Raw genomic sequence first — 19,942 nt, forward strand, 5'->3', positions numbered from 1 at the left:
ATACTATTACAAAAATGCTACAACCAATGTAATAGTATATGTAGCTAGTAAAAATATACTTGAGGGGCCGGCGCTGAGGTGTAGCAGGTAAAGCTGCTGCCTGCAGTGCTGGCATCCCACATGGGCACTGGTTCAATTCCCAGCTGCCCCACTTCCAATCCAGCTCTCTGCTATGGCCTGGGAAAGCAGTGGAAGATGGCTCAAGTCCTTGGGCCCCTGCACCCTCATGGGAGACCCAGAAGTCTCAGAAGACCCAGAAGAAGAAGACTCAGCCTGGCTCCTGGCTTTGGATCAGTGCAGCTCCAGCCATTGCAGTCATCTGAAGAGTGAACCAGTAGATGGAAGACTTCTCTCTCTCTGATTCTCTGTAACTCTTTCAAATAAATGAATCTTTAAAAAAACTATATACTTTAAAAGAGGAATTATTGTTTTAACACTAAGTATACTTATAGGGGTGGGCATTGTGCTCAGTGGATTAAGCTATCACTCGGGACAATCCCATCCCATATCAGATTGCCAGTTCAAGTCCCAGCTACTGTTTCTCATCCAGCTTCCTGCTAATCCTAACCCCGGGAGGCAGTGGATGGTAGTTCAAGTGCTTGGGCTCCTGCTACCCATGTGAGAGACCCAGATAGAGTTCTAGGCTCCTGACTCTAGCCTGGCCCAACGCTGACTGTTGCAGACATTTAGGGAGTAAACCAGCAAATGGAAGATCTTTCTCCCTTTCTGCCTTTTAAGTAGATGAAAGTAAGTTTTTAAAACATGTATAGATCCCACAAAATTGTCTTCCAAAGTTTTACTAATTACTGCTTCATTAATATGAATATGCCTGGGGCCAGTGCTGTGGCATAATGGGTTAAGCTGCTGCCTGTAGTGCTGGCATCCCATATGGGTGCTGGTTTGAGTCCCAGTTGCTCCACTTCCGATCCAGCTCTCTGCTATGGCCTGGGAAAGCAGTAAAGAAGGTCCAAGTCCTTGGGCCCCTGCACCCTCGTGGGAGACCCAGAAGAAGCTCCTGGCTCCTGGCTTCGGATCGGCACAGCGCCAGCCATTGCGGTCAATTGGGGAGTAAAGCAGCGGATGGAAGACCTCTCTCTCCTATCTCTCTCTCTGCCTCTCCTTCTTTCTTTGTGTAACTCTGACTTTCAAATAAATAAATAAATCTTTAAAAAAAAAGTGAATATGCCTACTTCTCCTCATCTCTACCAATACCAGTTATTATATCTTTGTCAGTAGAATTAACTAATACTTTATTTTTAAAAGTCTGCGTTTTTTTTTTTTAAAGATTTATTTATTTGAAAGAATCAGAGGTAGAGACAGAGAAAGAAAGGTAAAGTTTGAATTTCTCTAGTCATCTTGGGAGACATATTTGTTTACTTTCCTATTCGATTATATGCATTTTATTTATTTTTTATTTATTTGATAGGTAGAGTTATAGACAGTGAGAGAGAGAGAGAGAAAGGTCTTCCTTCCATTGGTTCACTCCCCAAATGGCCGCCATGGCCAGCGCTGCACTGATCCGAAGCCAGGATCTAGGTGCTTCTTCCTGGTCTCCCATGCGGGTGCAGGGCCCAAGCACTTGGGCCATCCTCCACTGCCCTCCTGGGCCACAGCAGAGAGCTGGACTGGAAGAGAAGCAACTGGGACTAGAACCCGGCACCCATAGGGGATGCCAGCGCCACAGGCAGAGGATTAACCAAGTGAGCCATGGCACCGGCCAAGATTATATGCATTTTAAAACAATGATTTGAGTACTTTACTCCAGAACTTTTTTGTTGTATGTTACAAATAACTGATACCCACTTCATTTTTCAAGTTTAGCTCAACTAACTGCCTTTTCTTTGAGCTTCTTGTTGACAGCTCCAGTGCACACAGCCTGCTCCCTCTGACCAAACCACTGAGCACACATGGACTCACAGGCATCAATTTTTATATATTTATCTGGTCATCCCCTTCAGACTGAAACAACATGTTATTCCAACTTTCTGAACTCCTTGGTTTTTTGTTTTTTCTTTTCAATTTTTGAGAAGCAGAAAGACAGAGCGCTCTCATCAGCTGGTTCATTCCCTAAATGCACGTAATGGCCAGGGAGCCAGACACTGAATCCAGGTCTCTCACATGGGTGATAGGAATCCAAATACTTGAGCCATTATCACTGCTTCCCAAGGTCTGCGGTAGCAGGAAGCTGGAATCAAGAGCCAGAGGCTGGCACTGAGCTGAGGCACTCCAGTATGGAAGGTGGGCATTTTAACTAGCAGGCTATTCACTCCCAAACGTCTCATTTCTGTTGTCTCTTTCCCACTTCCCCAAATGCCAGCACAAAGGCTCAAAGTAGATTTTAAGGCCTCCTATACTTCAGATGTGGGCTCTTAATAATGCTCAAGAACGATCATTGGGGCAGGCATTGTGGCTTAGCCAGCGAAGCCATGGCTTGCGACATCTGCATCCCATATGGGCGCTGGTTCATGTCCTGGCTGCTTCACTCCCAATCAAGCTTCCTTCTAACAGCCTAGGAAAGCAGCCAAAGATGGCCCAAGTGCTTGGGCCCCTGCTATGCATGTGGGAGACCTGAAAGAAAGTCCTGGTTTCAGCCTGCCCTACCCCTGGCTGTTGCATCTATTTGGGGAGTGAAGCAGTGGATGGAAGCTCTCTCACTCTCTTTACTCCATTGACTCTCTAACTCTGATGTTCAAATAAATAAATCTTTAAAAAAGAAATGGGGCTGGTGCTATGGCTTAGTAGGCTAAGCCTCTGCCTGCAGTGCTGGCATCCCATATGGACGCCAGTTCCTGTCCCAGCTGCTCCTCTTCCGATCAGCTCTCTGCTAATGGCCTGGGAAAGCAATGGAAGATGGCTCATGTCCTTGGGCCCCTGCACCCCGTGGAAGACCCAGAAGCAGCTCCTGACCCCTGGCTTCAGATCGGCCCAGCTCTGGCCAATGCAGCCATTTTGGGAGTGAATCAGTGGATGGAAGTCCTCTCTGTCTATAACTCTGCCTCTCAAATAAATGAAATCCTTAAAAAAAATTTGTCACTGACGATGATGAGCATGTGACTTCACTTCAGCTTCTATGGCAATCAACTGACCCCGTTCCCACTCCCAAGTGCCTTTCACAGCTAGGAATGGGTGCGAAAAGTATAGTGAAAATAGTTTCACTGAAGACAAATGAGCAGTTATCACGAACAGGGGAGCACAACCCCTTTTAAAGGAGGTGCTATTCATCAGCTCCAGCAGAGAGTGGTCAAGTGGGAATATGAGGTTTGTGCTCTGTTCTCAAAAGCTGAAAATCTGTATTTTATAAACTTGTCTTTTAATTCAAAAGGCAGAGACAGAAACAGACATCAATCTTTCATCCATTAGTTTACTCCCCAGATGTCTCTAACAGCTGGGGCCAGGCCAGGCTGAAGCCAGGAGTCTGGAACTTCTTTGGGTCTCCAGTGTGCGTGGCAGGGACTTAACTACATGCGCATCATCCTCTGCCTCCCAGGGTACACACTGGCAGGAAGCTAGAATTGGAAGTGGAGCTGGGACTCAACCAGATACTCTAACATGGAATGTAGTTGTCTCACGTGGCATCTTAATCACTGTGCCAAATGCCAGCCCTCCAAATCCATGTTTTAATGTTAAATATGCTTTTTAAAAATATTTTATTTATTTATTTGGAAAGGTAGAGTCACAGAGAAAGGAACAGACAGAAAGAATGGTCTTCTTTTTTTTTTTTGACAGGCAGAGTGGACAGTGAGAGAGAGAGAGAAAGGTCTTCCTTTGCCGTTGGTTCACCCTCCAATCCAATGGCCGCTGCGGCTGGCGCACCGCGCTGATCCGATGGCAGGAGCCAGGTGCTTCTCCTGGTCTCCCATGCGGTACAGGGCCCAAGGACTTGGGCCATCCTCCACTGCACTCCCTGGCCACAGCAGAGAGCTGGCCTGGAAGAAGGGCAAACGGGACAGAATCCAGTGCCCCGACCGGGACTAGAACCTGGTGTGCTGGCGCCGCAAGGCGGAGGATTAGCCTAGTGAGCCGCGGCGCCGGCCAAGAATGGTCTTCTACCTGCTGGTCCACTCCCCAGATGGCTGCAATGGCTGGAGCTGCACCAATCCTAAGGCAGAAGCCAGGAGCTTCTTCTGGGGCTCCCACATGGCTGCAGGGGCCCAGACTTTAGCCATCTTCTAGCTTTCCCAGGCCATAGCAGAGAGCTGGATCAGAAGAGGGGCAGCCAAGACACAAACTGGTACCCTTATGGCACTCTGATGCTGCAGGCAGAGGCTTAGCCTACTCTGCCACTTTTAAAACATCAGGCCAACCCTGTTTGTTAGCTGGGGAGCAGGCTGAGTCAGACTGCATCAGTGAATTGGGGAGTCTGGCAAAGAACAGGTACTCAATACCCATTGAACAGAGTCACCTGTTGGCTTTCTTCTTTCCAACAATGTGAGGGAAACATGCAGAACAAGGGAAGAAAATGCACTTTTAACATTGACAGGAATTAGTTGGGCCAATGCTGTTCTATTTCCACCTCTCAAATTAGACCCTGAACTACATGGAGGCAGAGGTCACATGACTCATCACATCAGTTTCCCACACAGTGCCTCTGAAATATCTGTGGTTGTTGAACCCATGACTGAATAAGTGAAGACCTCATTAGGTATCCAGTCCACCCTTAGATTTACTTTGAAAATTAAGATGAACCTGTAATCATGGCACACTGACACAAGATGTGGGGTGGAGGAGCATTGCCTTATCCCACTCTTTGTTCTACATAAGCATATGCTGGTGGGACAAGGGCAAGGATGGGCAGGATCTGACATTAAAATACGACAGCTCTTTAAGGCAGTCATGTTCAAATCCATGGTGTCATGCTGTCAACCCCAGTCCCAAAGACTATCCCCAAAGTTTTACACCTCCTGGCCCACACTTCCAGCATTCAGGATCTCTTCCTCTCGTGATCTCTGGAGACAGGTGGTTTGGTGTCTCAGCGGCGAGCACTGGCCTGCTCTTTCCTTCTCTGTAGCTCCTCTCGCCGCCTTGCCTGCTGCTCATTCATGCAATCCCGGAAGGCCTGCACCTGTGACTGGCACTGCCGCCAGTCCTGGTGCTGGGCCATGCACTCCTGCACTGCCAAATGGGAGGCAGCACAGCCAGAGCGGGAGATTAGCTGATCCAGGGGGTCTTCTTCCTCATCCTCCTTCTTCACTTGTCGGACCCAGGTATGACCTTGAGGCACAGAGGATGACATCCTGGGGAATCTACAGAATATCAACAGAGATGAGATTAGAAGAGAGTTATGATTACACGTAAGGTTGCTGCATTATAAACACTACTGACCAAAACGCACTGTTATTGTTGTTTATTCCTTAGCATACTGTAAACTCCTGGAGGACAAATACTGAGCCTGATTGACTGTGGTGCCCTGGCAGAGAGCAGGCCTGAAACACGGTCTGAACAGAAGTTAATGAGATAATGTAAGTGACAATGCTGATAACAGCACTCAGTAAGCTCAATGAATTCTGCTAATGGAATCTGAATTAGGCAAAAGGTCATCTTTTTGGAGAAGCCATGTCTGATCTACCTCAAAAAAGTTAACTGTTGGGGCTGGCACTGCATTGCAGTGGGTTAAGTCGCTGCTTCTGGCACCAGAAACCCATATCAGAGTGCTGGTTCAAGTCCTAGCTACTCTGCTTCTGACCCAGCTTCCTGTTAATGCCCCAGGGAAGGGAGCAGATCATGGCCCACGTTTGTGGGCCCTGCCACTCATGTGGGTGACCTGGAAGGAGTTCCTGGCTCCTGGCTCCAACCTGGCCCAGCCCAGGATGTGTGGTCATTTGAGTGAACCAGCAGGTGGATGATCTCTGTCTCTCCCTCTGACACTCTGCCTTTCAAATAAATCAACACATCATTCAAAAAGCATTTTCTTCTACTGGCCTTATTCTGTGCCTCAATATTTGGAAGAGCATCCAAGTAGGAGTGGGTAGGCTTTGAGGCATGAGAGAACTAGCAAGAATTCAGGGTGGCTGTAAGCACAGAGTGTGCAGAGCACAGGCAAGCGGCGAGTCAGTGAGACCAGTACAGAAATGTGAACTGCTCAGACTGTCCTCCCGTATCACCTGCTTCAGAGCGCCCAGCAGAAGGGAGCTGAAGGAAGGAAGTTAAGAAACTTGTGAAGGGAAGTGACTGCAGCCTTTGCACAAATTTTACCATGATAGGCTGTGAAGGATCTAGAAGGACTCTTAGTGCCTTTCCTGTGTCTCTCATGCATTCATTCAACAAATGATCAGGGCCAACATCGTGGCACAGCAGGTTAAGCTACCACCTGCAACAATGGCATCCCATATGAGCTCCAGCTGCTCCACTTCCAATCCAGCTCCCTGCTAATGCTCCTGGGAAAGCAGTGGAAGATGGCCCACGTACTTGGGCCCCTGCCACCTATAACAGAGAGCTGGAAGAAGCTCCTGGCTCCTGCCTGGCCCAGCCCTGACCACTGCAGTCACCTTTGGGGTAAATCAGTAGATGGAAGATCTCTGTCTCTCCCTCTCTCCATTGCTCTGCCTTTCAAATAAATAAATCTTAAAAGGAAAAAAAAAAAAGTATTACAAGAGAGGAATCAAAAATGACTATAGGGGCCAGCACTATGGCGTAGTGGGTAAAGCCACTACCTGCATGCTATGGCCTGGGAAAGCAGTAGAAGATGCACCCATGTGGGAGATGCAGAAGCAGCTCGTGGCCCTTGGCTTTGGATCAGCGCAGCTCTGGCTGTTGCAGCCAATTGGGGAGTGAACCAGCGGATGGAAAACCTCTCTCTCTCTACCTCTCCTTCTCTCTCTGTACAACTCTTTCAAATAAATAAATAATTATTAAAAAAAAAAAGTGTCTATAGAAGAACAAGAACAAGACAATGGGGGCTGGCATTGAGGTGCAGCAGGTTATGCCACTACCAATGATGCTGGCAGCCCATATAAGTGCCAGTTCAAGTCCCAACTGCTCTGTTTCCAATCCAGCTCCCTGCTGAAGAGCCTGGGAAGGCAGCGGAAGAGAGCCCAGGTATATGGGCTCCTGCCACCCACGTGAAAGACTGTAATGAGTTCCAGCCTCCAGGCTCCTGGCTTCACCTGGCCCAGCCCCAGCTGTTGTGGGTATCTGGGGAGTGAGCCAGTGGGTGAGAGCTCGTTCCACTGCCTTTCAAAGAAATAAACCTAAAACGAAGAAACAAGTGGCATGAGTGTCTGACCACCTTAAGGCTTTGCAGGCTGTGTTAAAGAGTTTATGACTTTGGGCCGGCGCCATAGCTCACTACGTTTAATCCTCCACCTGTGGGAGACCAGAAAGAAGCTAGATTCCTGGCTTCTGATAGGGGCAGTTCCAGCGGCTGCGGCCAATTGGGGAGAAAACCATCAGATGGAAGACCTCTCTCTCTCTCTGCCTTTCAAATGGTTAAATAAATCTTTAAAAAGATATGAATTCTCAAAATTAAAGGTTAACATAACGGAAATAAACTGGACTGTAACAAGATTCAAGAAATGCTACTGTACTCTTCCGCCTCCTCACAGCCTCACTTTAGTTTCCCTCAGAGAAAAATGAGGACGACCTCCGCTCGGAAACCAGGGCAGGTTAGATGGCTGGTGGCCGAGCCACGGAACGAGGTGCGGGCTACGAAGAGAGCGGAAACCATGGGCAAGCAGAGAATTCTCTGCGGCCAATCGCGGGAAACGCCCGTCCAACGTTAGGCAGAGGACGCATGCGTGCGCGCGGCCGGCGGGTACCCGCAGTGTCTCCGCGGCGTGCGGTGCTCACCGAACAGGTGGGAGCAGAGGACCCGACCACGCGTTCCGGCGCGGTGACCTCAGTTCTGCAGGCCGCTGGTGGCTCTTCCGTTCTTCCTCCCTGGAACCACCCCCTGGTGGGGCGCGCAAACGCGGAAGGGGCGGGGGAATTCACCGCGCATTTTGATTGGTGGCCTCTGGGTGTGGCGCCCGCACACCGCCCTCGGGTGCGATCACTTCCGGAGAGGGCGGAAGAGGCGGGCTAGTGGAGGCGGGGAGTCAAGATGGCGGTGCCTTTGAGGATTCAGAGCGACTGGGCTCAAGCCCTCAGGTGAATCCAGGCCCAGGACAGGAGGACAGGAGGCGGGGAGCGGATGTTGCCCTTGCGTCAAGGAAAACCGTGCCTAGCCCAAGATATCCATAGGGATTACCTCATCACTTATTGAGGAAGCTGAAGGGCACAGGGTTTAGAAATCCTGACCCCGTATGTTTTCATTCTCTGAACGGCTCTCCCAAAGCCGAGGGAGCACATAAGCGTTGTGTGACCCTTGCGTCTTAACTGGATTCCATGAGTTGGAGAAAGGAAATGGGGTCGGCAAGACTCGACCGAGTAAGTCCTTTAGTAAATACGGTCGTTATTTGCAAGAGTCCAGTGCTCACGACCGCTTTGTGCTCATAGATGTGATGGAATCTTTGTCTAGGTCCCTCGCTCGAGGTTAGGATTTTGTTTAGAAGCACCCACCTTGTCCAGGCTCTGTTGTGGACGTGTTCTCTCAATTTAAGTTCTTGCTCTTCCAGAAGCTACGCCTTAATAGAGGACACAGAGCAAACCATTCATTTAGCATATATTTAGCCATCATCTACTGTGCCCTTTATTCCCTAGACATCAGGATTGAGAAATTTACACCTTCCTAGGTGGACTAAAATAAAGATTGCTTACTAGAAAACAAGGTGATAATAAAGGATGAATGGTCACATTGATTAAGTGCCACCAGGTACCTGTGAGAGAATGCAAGAGCCAGATCAGGGCATAACTCATCCAAGATGATGCAGCTGATCATACGATAGAGACGGCTGTCAGCCTAGCTCTTTCTGTCTTTAAAGCCTAGACACTTTCTGTCATACCACAAAAGTGTGTGAAAATATTAAGGTGAAGAGAGCAGGATTTGGATGATTGGGGAGGTGCATTATAAAACATGTAAAAAGTCAATGTGAAATGTCAAAAAAGTCGGACCTAATTGTGCACCAGTCCCGGTATCATGGCTAGGTGACTTTGGTTAGGTCACCTTTCTCTGAACTATAGTTTTTATTTAATGGGGTGGGGGGGGTTCCCTATCTGGTTCACCAAGTGCCTGTGACAGTATGGAGTAGCCAGAGCCAAAGCTGGGAGCCTGGGAATCAATCTAGGTCTCCCACAAAGGTATGATAAACCCCATTGCTTGAACCATCACTGCTGCCTCCTGGGGTCTGCATTCACAGGAAGCTATTCAGGAGCTAGAGGCAGGTATTGAACCCAGGTACTCTGATATGGGACAAGGGCCTCCAAACTGGCAACACTAGTAGGCTATGTGCCCAGCACTGAGCCTAGTTGTTGTTTTGTTGTTGTTGTTGTTGTTGTTGTTGTTTTTTTTTGGACAGGCAGAGTTAGAGAGAGAGACAGAGAGAAAGGTCTTCCTTCTGTTGGTTCACCCCCCAAAGGGCCACTATGGCCGGCACGCTGCGCTGATCCGAAGCCAGGAGTCAGGTGGTTCCTCCTGGTCTTCCATGCAGGCACAGGGGCCCAAGCACTTGGGTCATCCTCCACTGTCTTCCTGGGCCACAGCAGAGAGCTGGATTGGAAGAGGGGCAACCGGGACAGAATCTGGCACCCATATGGGATGCCGGCACCACAGCGGAGGATTAACCAAGTGAGGCACGGCACTGGCCCCTGAGCCTAGTTTTTAATACTTAAGGTGGAGGAAATAATATCTTATTTGGTTGTTTCGAGGACTAATGATGCTATATGGAAAGTGACCAGTCCAGGCCTTGGTTTAAAATAATCCACATAAATATCTAAATATAAGTAACCTTGGTTTTTCCAAGTAAACTCTCCATTGATGGAAGTATTTGGGCATTGATTTAACAAGCAAATATCTGTTCATTATATACCTAATACATAAGTATTTCTTCAACAAAGTTTGTCTTAGAATAATCTATGTATGGCAGCATGTCACGTCTAATTACTCTGACCAAATTGGAGATTATATGACCTTTCTCCCTTTGTACAAGTGGTGTCCTATTCTACTGTTCGTGAGCCTAATTAGACTTTGTCTCTCTTATAGGAAGGATGAAGGGGAGGCCTGGGTGAGCTGTCATCCTCCAGGTAATGTAATGTTCATGATCTGTGTGTTGTCTCTGTTTCTTTAATTAAAAAAAATAATAATTACAAGATAACTTTATTTTGGTGCACTTCCCAAATGACTGTGGTAGCCAGGGCTGGGCCAGTCCAAAGATAGGAGCTGGGAACTAATTGGTCTACACTTGTAGTTGTTTTTTTTTTTTCTTTTGTTTGTTTGTTATTTACAATTCATTTATTTATTTGAAAGGTAGAGTGACAGAAGGGGAAGAACCAAGAGATATCTTCTATCTGCTGGTTCACTCCCCAAATGCCCACACAGCTGGGACTAGCCCAGGCTGAAGCCAGGAGCCTAGAATTCCATCCATGTTTTCCATGTGGGTGGCAGGGACCCAAGTGCTTGGGGCATCCTCTGCTGCTTTCCCAGGTGCATTGTCAGTTCTTAAAAACACTTTAAAAGGCATATATATTGCCAGCACTGTGGCATAGTAGGTTAAGCCTCCACCTGTGGTACTGGCATCCCATATGGGTGCTGGTTTAGTCTGAGCTTTTCCACTTCCAATCCAGCTCCCTGTTAAAGAGCCGAGGGGAACAGTGTGTGGCATGGTGGGTAGAGCTGAGGCTGAGGTTGTTTTAGTTAGTGTGAGAGTGTAGAGAGGTCATTGAGGGTGCCGCCGGGAGGTTGGTTTAAATGCTGTACCCTGAAGGCCATACTTCCTAGGATGAAGGCAGGAATCTAGGAGGGAGACGAAAAGCGTGGTTTCCTCGGTCCTCTGTGACATCTTTTTGAAATAGCCTTTATACCACTTTCCTGTCTCCTGCTTCTTTCCTTGGTCTTGTAGTCCGGATTTCCGTCCTCGATTATGAGTTCCTGATGAGTTATCCTTCAACTACCTTTTCTGTGACTGCTATACCAAAGTGATGTTTTAACTGATGTCTCATTCCTCCTTGTTCAAATAAATAAATGCATAAGTCTTAAAAAAATTTGAAACCAGGTGTGGTTTTTTCATAATATACATTTTCCATAAACTGTTTGAAGGGCCTTTATATGCTGGATTTCAAATTTTTTGCACCAAAATAAACATACCTTTTAATTCCACATTCCATGAACTTTTTGAAGTATCCTCATACACTTTAATGTTGATCTTTTGTTTTTTCTTTTTTTACAGCTCCCTGCTGGACACCAGGAGCAGTTCATTTGCCTTTTTATTTTTTAAAGGCTTTATTTATTTATTTGAGAGGTAGAGTTACAGACAGTGAGAGGGAGAAATAGAAAGAAAGGTCTTTGGGGCCGGCACTGTGGCACAGCGGGTTAACGCCCTGGCCTTAAGTGCCGGCATCCCATATGGGCGCTGGTTCTAGTCCTGGCTGCTCCTCTTCTAATCCAGCTCTCTGCTATGACCTGGGAAAGCAGTAGAATATGGCCCTCGTTCTTGGGCCCCTGCACCCATGTGGGAGACCCGGAGGAGGCTCCTGGCTCCTGGCTTTGGATCGGCGCAACTCCAGCCGTTGCAGCCATCTGAGAAGTGAACCAGCAGATGGAAGACCTTTCTCTCTTTCTCTACCTCTCTCTCTAACTCTGTCTTTCAAATAAATAAATCTTAAAAAAAAAAGAAGAAGAAAGAAAGGTCTTCCATCTGTTGGTTCACTCCCCAAATGGCTGCATCAGCTGGAGCTGCGCCAATCCAAAGCCAGGAGTCAGGAGCTTCTTCCAGGTCTCCCATGTGGGTACAGGGCCCTGAGTGCTTGAGCCATCCTTCACTACTTTCCCAGGCCATCACAGAGAGCTAGATTGGAAGTGGTACAGCCGGGACTAGAACTGGCATCCATATGGGATGCTGGCACCGCAGGTGGGGAATTAACCCACTGTGCCATGGCACCAGCCTTAATGTTATCTTTTTTAGAAAATATTTATTTCCACCTACTTGAAAGGCAGACACAAAGACAGAGACAGAGCCAAAGAGAAAGAGAAAGATCTTCCATCTGCCGGTTTACTCCCCAAATGCTCCAAACAGCTGGTGCAGAGCCAGGCCGAAGCCAGAAGCCAGAAACTCCTTGGAGTCTCCCCTGTGAGTGGCAGGGACCCAAGCATTTGGGTCATTATTTGCTGCATCCCAGGTGCATTAGCAGGAAGCTAGATCAGACATGGAGTAGCTGGGATATGAAGCAGGCACTTTGATGTGGAATGCAAGCATTCCAAGTGATGGCTTACCCTATTTGATTATAACACATACCCCTAACATTGATCTTTACCTTCTGTCCTGGAAGAATTCCATTTCACAGCCAAAAAACAAGCGATCACTCTAGCAGTTTTCTCTACACATGCTATATCATATCTAAACCCCCCCCCTTTTTTTTTTTTTTGCAGAGAGAAAAGTAGGATTTATTTAAGTCAGAAGCCTATAGATATCAGGAAGGGGACTCCAAGAGAGGCAGACCCCTACGTCTTTGTTCTTTATTTAGTCTTTCCGTGTATTCCATTGTAAAACAGGTTTGCCTGACCTAACGCTCTTTCCATTTGATCTGACCTGTTTTTTTTTTTTAAAGATTTATTTTATGTATTTCTTTTTTTTTTTTTTTTTTTTTTTTAAGATTTATTTATTTGAAAGAGTTACACAGAGAGAGAAGGAGAGGCAGAGAGAGAGGTCTTCCATCTACTGGTTCACTCCCCAGTTGGCCGCAATGGCCAGAGCTGCGCTGATCCAAAGCCAGGAGCCAGGAGCCTCCTCTGGGTCTCCCACGCGGGTGCAGGGGCCCAAGAATGGGGGTGATATTCTACTGCTTTCCCAGGCCATAGTAGAGAGCTGGATCGGAAGTGGTGCAGCCAAGACTCGAACCAGCGCCCATATGGGATGCCAGCACTGCAGGCAGAGGCCCAACCCGTTATGCCACAGCACCGGCCCCAGTATTTTTATGTATTTGAAAGAGTTACAGACAGACAGAGGAAGAGACAGAAAGAGGCCTTCCATCTACTGGTTCACTCCTCAAATGGCTGCAAAGGCTAGGAGTGTGCCAGGCCTAAACCAAGAACCTGGAGCTTCTGGGTCTCCCACGTGGATGCAGGGGCCCAAGTACTTGGGTCATCCTCTGCTGCTTTTCCAGGCACATTAGCAGGGAGCTGGATCTGAAATGGAGCAGCTGGGATCCGTATGGGATGCCACCATTGCAGGGGTGGCTTTACCCACTGTTTCACAACACCAGCCCCTTCACCTGACTTTTAACGCATACTGTTTTTTTTTTTTTTTCCTAAATGGGCATCTCATCTGTAGAGATGCCTGAATTGGATCTTCTAGGAAAAAAATCTTAAATTTTTCTTGTTTTTCTAAGCTATGCTTCTTTTGTGCTCTACAGGGAAGCCATCTTTGTATGGCAGCCTGACTTGTCAAGGACTTGGCCTAGATGGCGTCCCTGAGGTTACAGCTTCAGAAGGGTTTATTGTGAATGAAGTCAACAAGGTATATTCTTACGCCTTTTAAATGTGGTGGGACATGTATCTGCTTTAGATATTTATATGGTTGTTTTGCATCTATGTCATCTCCATTTCATTTGTACAGTAATCAAAAGTTTTGCTACCTAAATGTTGAGCTTTTTCTCATAGTTACATGTACTTTTTTTTTTTTTTTTTTTTTTTTTTTGACAGGCAGAGTGGACAGTGAGAGAGAGAGAGAGACAGAGAAAGGTCTTCCTTTTGCCGTTGGTTCACCCTCCAATGGCCGCTGCGGCTGGCACGCTGCAGCCAGCACGCTGCGACCGGCGCATCGCGCTGATCCGAAGGCAGGAGCCAGGTGCTTCTGGTCTCCCATGGGGTGCAAGGCCCAAGCACTTGGGCCATCCTCCACTGCACTCCTGGGCCATAGCAGAGAGCTGGCCTGGAAGAGGGGCAACCAGGATAGAATCCGGCGCCCCGACCAGGATTAGAACTTGGTGTGCAGGCGCTGCTAGGCGGAGGATTAGCCTAGTGAGCCACGGCGCTGGCAGTTACATGTACTTTTAAATCCAAACTTCTGCTTACTTACACCAGCTCTGATAATTTGAGCTGCATATGTAATTTTAACTCGTTTAGTAGCAGATGAAATTAGCTTTTTTTTAAAGGATTAATTTCCATTTTATTTTTCCAAAGGATAGTTTCTTTTCAGCCCTTAAAGACTAAGCTCCTTACATGGGCTTTGTGGAGGCCCTGGGGTAGCACCAGCAGGTCTAAGTCAGCAAGATGGTATTTGGTCCTTCCTGGCTTCAGGATATTGATTTCTGACAATTTTGCTATGACTGCAACAACTCACACAATAACGTAGTTTGGGAAGCACATAGGTTTTGTAGACACTTGCTTTGGAGATGTCCCTAATGGCTTTGGCCTCCACTATATTTCAGATGACCAACTTCTTAATGGCCTTGTCCTTGGGCACACATCAGAACGTTTGTGGAAGACAGGCTGCACATGGCTGCGGTCCTTTTAGGCATGGCTGTTGTTCCTTTGCCATCTTGGAAGCAAGGATTCAAAATACTGAAATTAATATCTTACTTAACCTGATGTATCTAAGATATTATTTCAACTTGTAATGAATGTAAAACAGTTAATGAGATATTTTACATTTCTTTTTTCTCATTAAGTCTTCAAATTCCTATGTGTGGTTTACACATGAGGCACATCTCAATTCAGACTGTAATATTTTATTGGAAATACTTGATCTGTATTAAACTTACAATTAAAAACATTGATTCACATACCTCAATAGTTACAAACATACCTAAAAGCTTTCTAGTAATTGAATGAAGTATCAGTTTTTAAGTTAATCTTTAGAATTAAATAAAATTAAGTTCTTCATTTGTATTTCCCACATTTCAATTATTCTGTAGCCTTATGTGGCTAATACCTAGCATATGGGACAATATTGCCTTACAATCTGTGCGTGGCTAGGCCTTGGTGAAGAACTTTGATTAGTAGTACATGATAGTTTTCTCATTTGTCTTTAAGGTAAATAGATGGCTAAGCTTCATGTTTTACAACCCATGATTCGCCTTTCCTTACTCATTATGACTGCTGCAGTCAGTTTGTATTGGTGGGATGAGTCCCAAAGGGTGAACCAGCCTTTTTTTCTTTTTTTGTATAATTTTTAGTTGTAAAGGTTTTGTGTTTTTGTTTTTGTTTTTGTTTTTTTTTTTTTTAATTTATTTATTTGAAAGGCAGAGTTACAGGGGGGAGAGAGAGAGAGAGAAGTCTTTCTTCCACTGATTGATTCCCAAAATGGCTGCAATGGACAGGGCTGGGCCAGGTCCTCCTCATTGGTGGCAGGGTCCCAAGCACTTGGGCTATCCTCATCTGCTTTTAGGTGCATTAGCAGGAAGCTGAATTGGAAGTGGAACGCCCGGGACTCAAACTGGTGCTCATATGGGAAGGCTGCATCATAGGCGGTGGCTTAACCCACTCTGCCACAACATTGGCCCCAGTTGTAAAGAGTATACCAACAAGAGGCTGGCTTTGTTGAGTAGCGCTAAAGCCATCACCTGTAAAGTAGCATCCTATATGGGCACTGGGTTGAATCCCAGCTGCTCCACTTCTGATTCAGCTCCCTGCTAATGCATTTGGGAAAGCAGCGGAAGATGGCCCAAGAACTTGTGCCTCTGCATCCACAAGGGAGACCTGGATGAAGCTCTTGGCTTCAGCCTGGCATAGTTCTGGCTGTTGCAGCCATTTGGGGAGTGAACCAGTGAATGGAAGATTTCTATCTTTGTTTCTCCCTCTCTATAACTCTGTCTTTAAAATAAAGGAATCTTTAAATAATAGAGAATGCTATGTTTTTTTCACATAAGACCTTTAGCAAATGTTCATTCATTACGTTCTTTGTACAAGGTAATAGACTGAATGTTATAGATTTTATATTTGTTTTTCATAAGCAGCTATGGTTGTAGGAAGTGTCAGATCGGAATGTAAATTTTCATTAACTCTGACACTTACCAGCTATATGATTTTGGACAAGTAACTTACATCTCCAAGCCTCAGTTTCCCTATTTGTAAAATACAGATAAAATTTTGCCTCACAGAATGTGATTAATAGGGAATGAGACTAGTTTAGATGCAACAAAAATGTTATAGAAGTTATTGTTGCTTATTGTAACAGTCCCCTGGAATTGACATTTTTGGAGATTGATTTATTTTATTTGAGAGGCAGAGTTAGAGAGGGAGAGGGAGAGCCCTTCTATCCTGTTTTTTCCCCCGAAATGACTGCAGCTACTGGTACTGGGCCAATCTGAAGCCAGAAACAAGGAGCTTCTTCTAGTCTCCCATGTGGGTGCAGGGCCCAAGCATTTCGACTGCTTCTGCTGCTTTCCAGACCCATTAGCAAGGAGTGGGATTGGAAGTGGAGCAGCCGAGAATTGAACTGGCACCCATATGTGATGATGGGGCTGCAGGCGGTGGCTTAACCTGCTATGCCACAGTGCTGGCTCCTGGAATTGACATTTCAACTTTTCTCTTTGCAGATAGGCAAACTCAGAAGTTAATTAATTCCTAATAATTGAAGACAGTTAGACTGTGTACTAGAATTGAAACCCAGTTGGGGCCGGCGCCGTGGCTCAATAGGCTAATCCTCCACCTGTGGCACTGGCACCCCAGGTTCTAGTCCCGGTCAGGGCGCCGGATTCTGTCCCAGTTGCCCCTCTTCCAGGCCAGCTCTCTGCTGTGGCCAGGGAGTGCAGTGGAGGATGGCCCAAGTGCTTGGGCCCTGCACCTCATGGGAGACCAGGAGAAGTACCTGGCTCTTGCCTTCGGATCAGTGTGGTGCGCCGGCCGCGGTGGCCATTGGAGGGTGAACCAACGGCAAAAGAAGACCTTTCTCTCTCTCTCACTGTCCACTCTGCCTGTGGGAAAAAAAAAAAAAAAAAAAAGAAACCCAGTTTTGGGATCGGCGCTGTGGTATAGCGGGTGAAGCCACTGCCTACAATGCCAGCATCCCATATGGGCGCCGGTTCGGGTCCCAGCTGCTTCACTTCCAACCAGCTCTCTGCTATGGTCTGGGAAAGCAGTAAAAGATGGCCCAAATCTTTGGGCCCCTGCACTCACGTGGGAGACCTGGATCGGCTCAGCTCCAGCTGTTGCAGCCATCTGGGGGATGAACCAGAGTATGGAAGACCTCTCTCTCTCTCTCTCTCTCTGCCTCTGCCTCTGCCTTTCTGTAACTCTGCCTTTCAAATAAATAAATAAATCTTTTAAAAAAATAAGAAACCCAGTTCTGATTCCAAGTAATACCACCTTGCAAGCCTGTATTTTTCTCAGGTGTTTTGCTAATGTACACCTGCAGCCTGGGTGCTGATATTTAGATTACTTTTTTCTTGAGCCCTGAAAATTCTATGTATATTTTAGAGTTAACAGTACATCTCAATTCATAACTCCAGTTTTTTATTGGATATACTTGATCTGTATTTCTTCCCTTCATACTCAGGCCTGGCAACAAACCCTATCTCTTCAAACAGCATTGCTAATTACTCCATGAACCTGCTGGGTGGGTTCAGACAGTAAGTGCTTATGGTTTAACATTCATTTGTCACTTTGCCATTTGATGTTGCTACATCGTCCTTTTAAACAGTAGATCTGTCATTATGCTTCAATGCCTAACTCTGGAGGATTTAAAAAATGTTTGAGTTTTATTTTAATGTGGCATACTCATACTTTTCCCCCTTGAATTTTGTCTGTTTCGTTATCTTCTGCAGCTTTTCTTTAAAGTGCTTTAACAGCATGATTGTCTATTGTTTACATTCGAAGGTAGTTCAACATTTATCTTCCTCTGTAGTCGTTCATGAGTTAAAGGTTGATTTGCAGGATTTGTAAGCAGGAGAAAAGCACTGATTCTTGAACTCTTTCATGTAATTAGCCCTAAAGAAATGAAGTCATCTGAGACCAATTCTTACAGAGGCCTGAACACTGTTTTGGAACTCCTTGAATTCTTGAGGGTATGAATATTCAGCCAAGACAGTTTAGCTGACTCTTTAGTTCCTGGTGCAGTAGGCAGTTCCAAATCCATGTCAGCTATCTTGGAACAATATGGGCTTTATTGTGCGGTTAGAAGCAAAAACTCACTGAATGAAAGGCCTGCAGGCAGCCAGGCATGGATGTACTGGTAAGAAAGTACTGTTTGTATAGGTATTCTAATGGTCTTTTACAAGGAGTAGGTCGCCTGTAATGAGAGCATATTCATTTATGGTGATGAGAGTGTTAGGACTTTGAAACTGTTCTTTCTAATGAAGTGAGAGGATCTGTGCTTGTTGAATATGAAGAGGTTCAGAAAATCTTGATTGCAGAAGACACTGCCATTTCCAGAGACTGAAGTGATGCTGCCTGAGAGATTAGAGGTCAGGGGCCTTTGTGGGGCATGCCGCTCCTGAGCTCCTCACAGGAGATACACGGTTAGGTGGTGATGTTGGCATTTTGCTTGTACAATAAAGGACTGTCATAGTGCAAGAATCCTTGAGTAAGAGTTTACCAAGCCTTTTACATCTCTGTGTATGCTACCTTGACATGCCAACATAGAAAGGTACTTCAAAAAGGTTGGCAGAAAACTAGAATTAAAAGATCAGCTTATTTTGGTGCAAAAAATTTTGAAATCCGTGAAGATAAGTATCTTCAAAAAGTTAATAGAAAATGCGTATTATGTAAAGATTATCCATGATTTCAAAATAATATACCAAAATAAACTTATATATTGAAAAATTTTATTTACTTTCATTTTACTTGAAAGAGTGATGGGGGTGGGGGAGAGAGAGAAGGAGATGGGGACAGATAAGGTAGAAATAAATCTTCCCACTTGCTGATTTGTTCTCTGCAATAGCCCAGGGAGGGCCAGGCCAAAAGCAGGACCCCAGAACTCCATCCAGATCTCCCACATGAGTGGCAGGAGCCGAGGGACTTAGGCTGTCTTCTACTGCCTTCCCCAGCACATCAGCCAGGACTTAAACTGATACTCTAATATGGGATGTGTCGTCAGCTTCACCTGCTGCATCACAACACTGGCCCCCAGGCTCACTTTTAGGCTTGTGTTTAGCCCCTGGGCTTGGGGACTGGAGCTGACTTTTCTCTCGTCTCTTTATGCACTCTTCTGAGGGTCCCACTCCTTGTCCCACTGCAGGTTGACAGTATTGTATTAGATTTTCATCTAAAAGTTAATACCATTATACTTGTATCTTCATTAGTCTGTCTTCTGTAGGACAGTTTACTTCAATATGAAGATAATGGCATTTCAGTGATACCAAATTACTCTGCAGCCCTCTGCGTTTAAATGGCAGCTAAGATATGGGGGAATAATAGTTTTGTGGTCTGGGAAAGGAAGTTTGGAGAAGATACGCTCTAGAAGATGAGAATTTCCTGTAGTCCTGTGTTCTTGAAGAGACTGTAATTTCATTGGAGTAGCTTTACTGATGGTTTTCACTTTTTCCTCTTTGTTTAGAAAAGCATTCATATTTCCTGTCCAAAGGAAAATGCATCTTCTAAGTTTTTGGCACCATATACTACTTTTTCCAGAATTCATACAAAGAGTGTAAGTACTTTGATACAATTAAGAGAAAACGTAATAGCATGTTAACTTTTTATTTTATCTGCTTGTCTAGTGCTATAAATATATTCATAATTAATGTATATTTCATTTATTTTGCCTTGTATGATGGTACAGGTAATCAAATATGATATGTTTGACAAAAACATGTACTCAGGTCCACATAGAATATGTGTACAAAATCTGTTTATTGGTAAACTTAGAGGTGTGTGAAATTTTCTTTGATGTTTTAGCAGAGGTACTTAGCAGATTTTGGATAGTGATAGAATGGTGGATGCCTGCATAATATGCCACTACTTGTATTTTATTCCTTT

At 45.7% G+C, this 19,942-nt stretch overlaps 2 protein-coding genes across 15 annotated transcripts in view; one reads left to right on the forward strand and one right to left on the reverse strand.

Annotated features, from left to right (window-relative positions):
• Positions 1-4,645: 4,645 nt before the first annotated feature.
• Positions 4,646-7,924, reverse strand: COA4 (cytochrome c oxidase assembly factor 4 homolog). 2 transcript variants are annotated; one of them, XM_070075224.2, is made up of 2 exons: positions 7,786-7,924; positions 4,646-5,243 (listed from the first exon to the last, which is right to left on the reverse strand). In XM_070075224.2, exon 2 carries the CDS (start codon positions 5,231-5,233, stop codon positions 4,970-4,972), a length of 264 nt encoding a protein of 87 aa, XP_069931325.1. In that variant the 5' UTR covers positions 5,234-5,243; positions 7,786-7,924; the 3' UTR covers positions 4,646-4,969. The 2 variants fall into 2 exon arrangements, with proteins under 2 accessions (XP_069931325.1, XP_069931329.1); XM_070075228.2 differs by lacking the exon at positions 7,786-7,924 and adding an exon at positions 7,580-7,720.
• Positions 7,925-8,018: 94 nt separating this feature from the next.
• The window catches only part of PAAF1 (proteasomal ATPase associated factor 1), a 36,372-nt gene continuing 24,448 nt past the window's right edge, over positions 8,019-19,942 (forward strand). For 3 of the 13 annotated variants that reach the window (XR_016232381.1, XM_008264186.5, XM_089330679.1), the window contains exons 1-4: positions 8,019-8,085; positions 10,076-10,116; positions 13,441-13,544; positions 19,524-19,613. Coding sequence is in view for 1 of the 13 variants with exons in the window: in XM_008264186.5 (XP_008262408.1) it covers positions 8,039-8,085; positions 10,076-10,116; positions 13,441-13,544; positions 19,524-19,613 (282 nt within the window). In the remaining 12 variants the exon portion in view is untranslated. Of the gene's footprint in view, positions 8,365-10,075; positions 10,117-13,440; positions 13,545-17,525; positions 17,599-19,523; positions 19,614-19,942 lie in introns of all 13 variants that reach the window. The other 10 variants (XM_051822387.3, XM_089330685.1, XM_070075172.2 and 7 more) reach the window with 5 other exon arrangements.

Source organism: Oryctolagus cuniculus, chromosome 1, assembly GCF_051225735.1.
Source record: "Oryctolagus cuniculus isolate XC-2025 breed Fujian yellow rabbit chromosome 1, ASM5122573v1, whole genome shotgun sequence".
Classification (NCBI taxonomy): Eukaryota; Metazoa; Chordata; class Mammalia; order Lagomorpha; family Leporidae; genus Oryctolagus; species Oryctolagus cuniculus.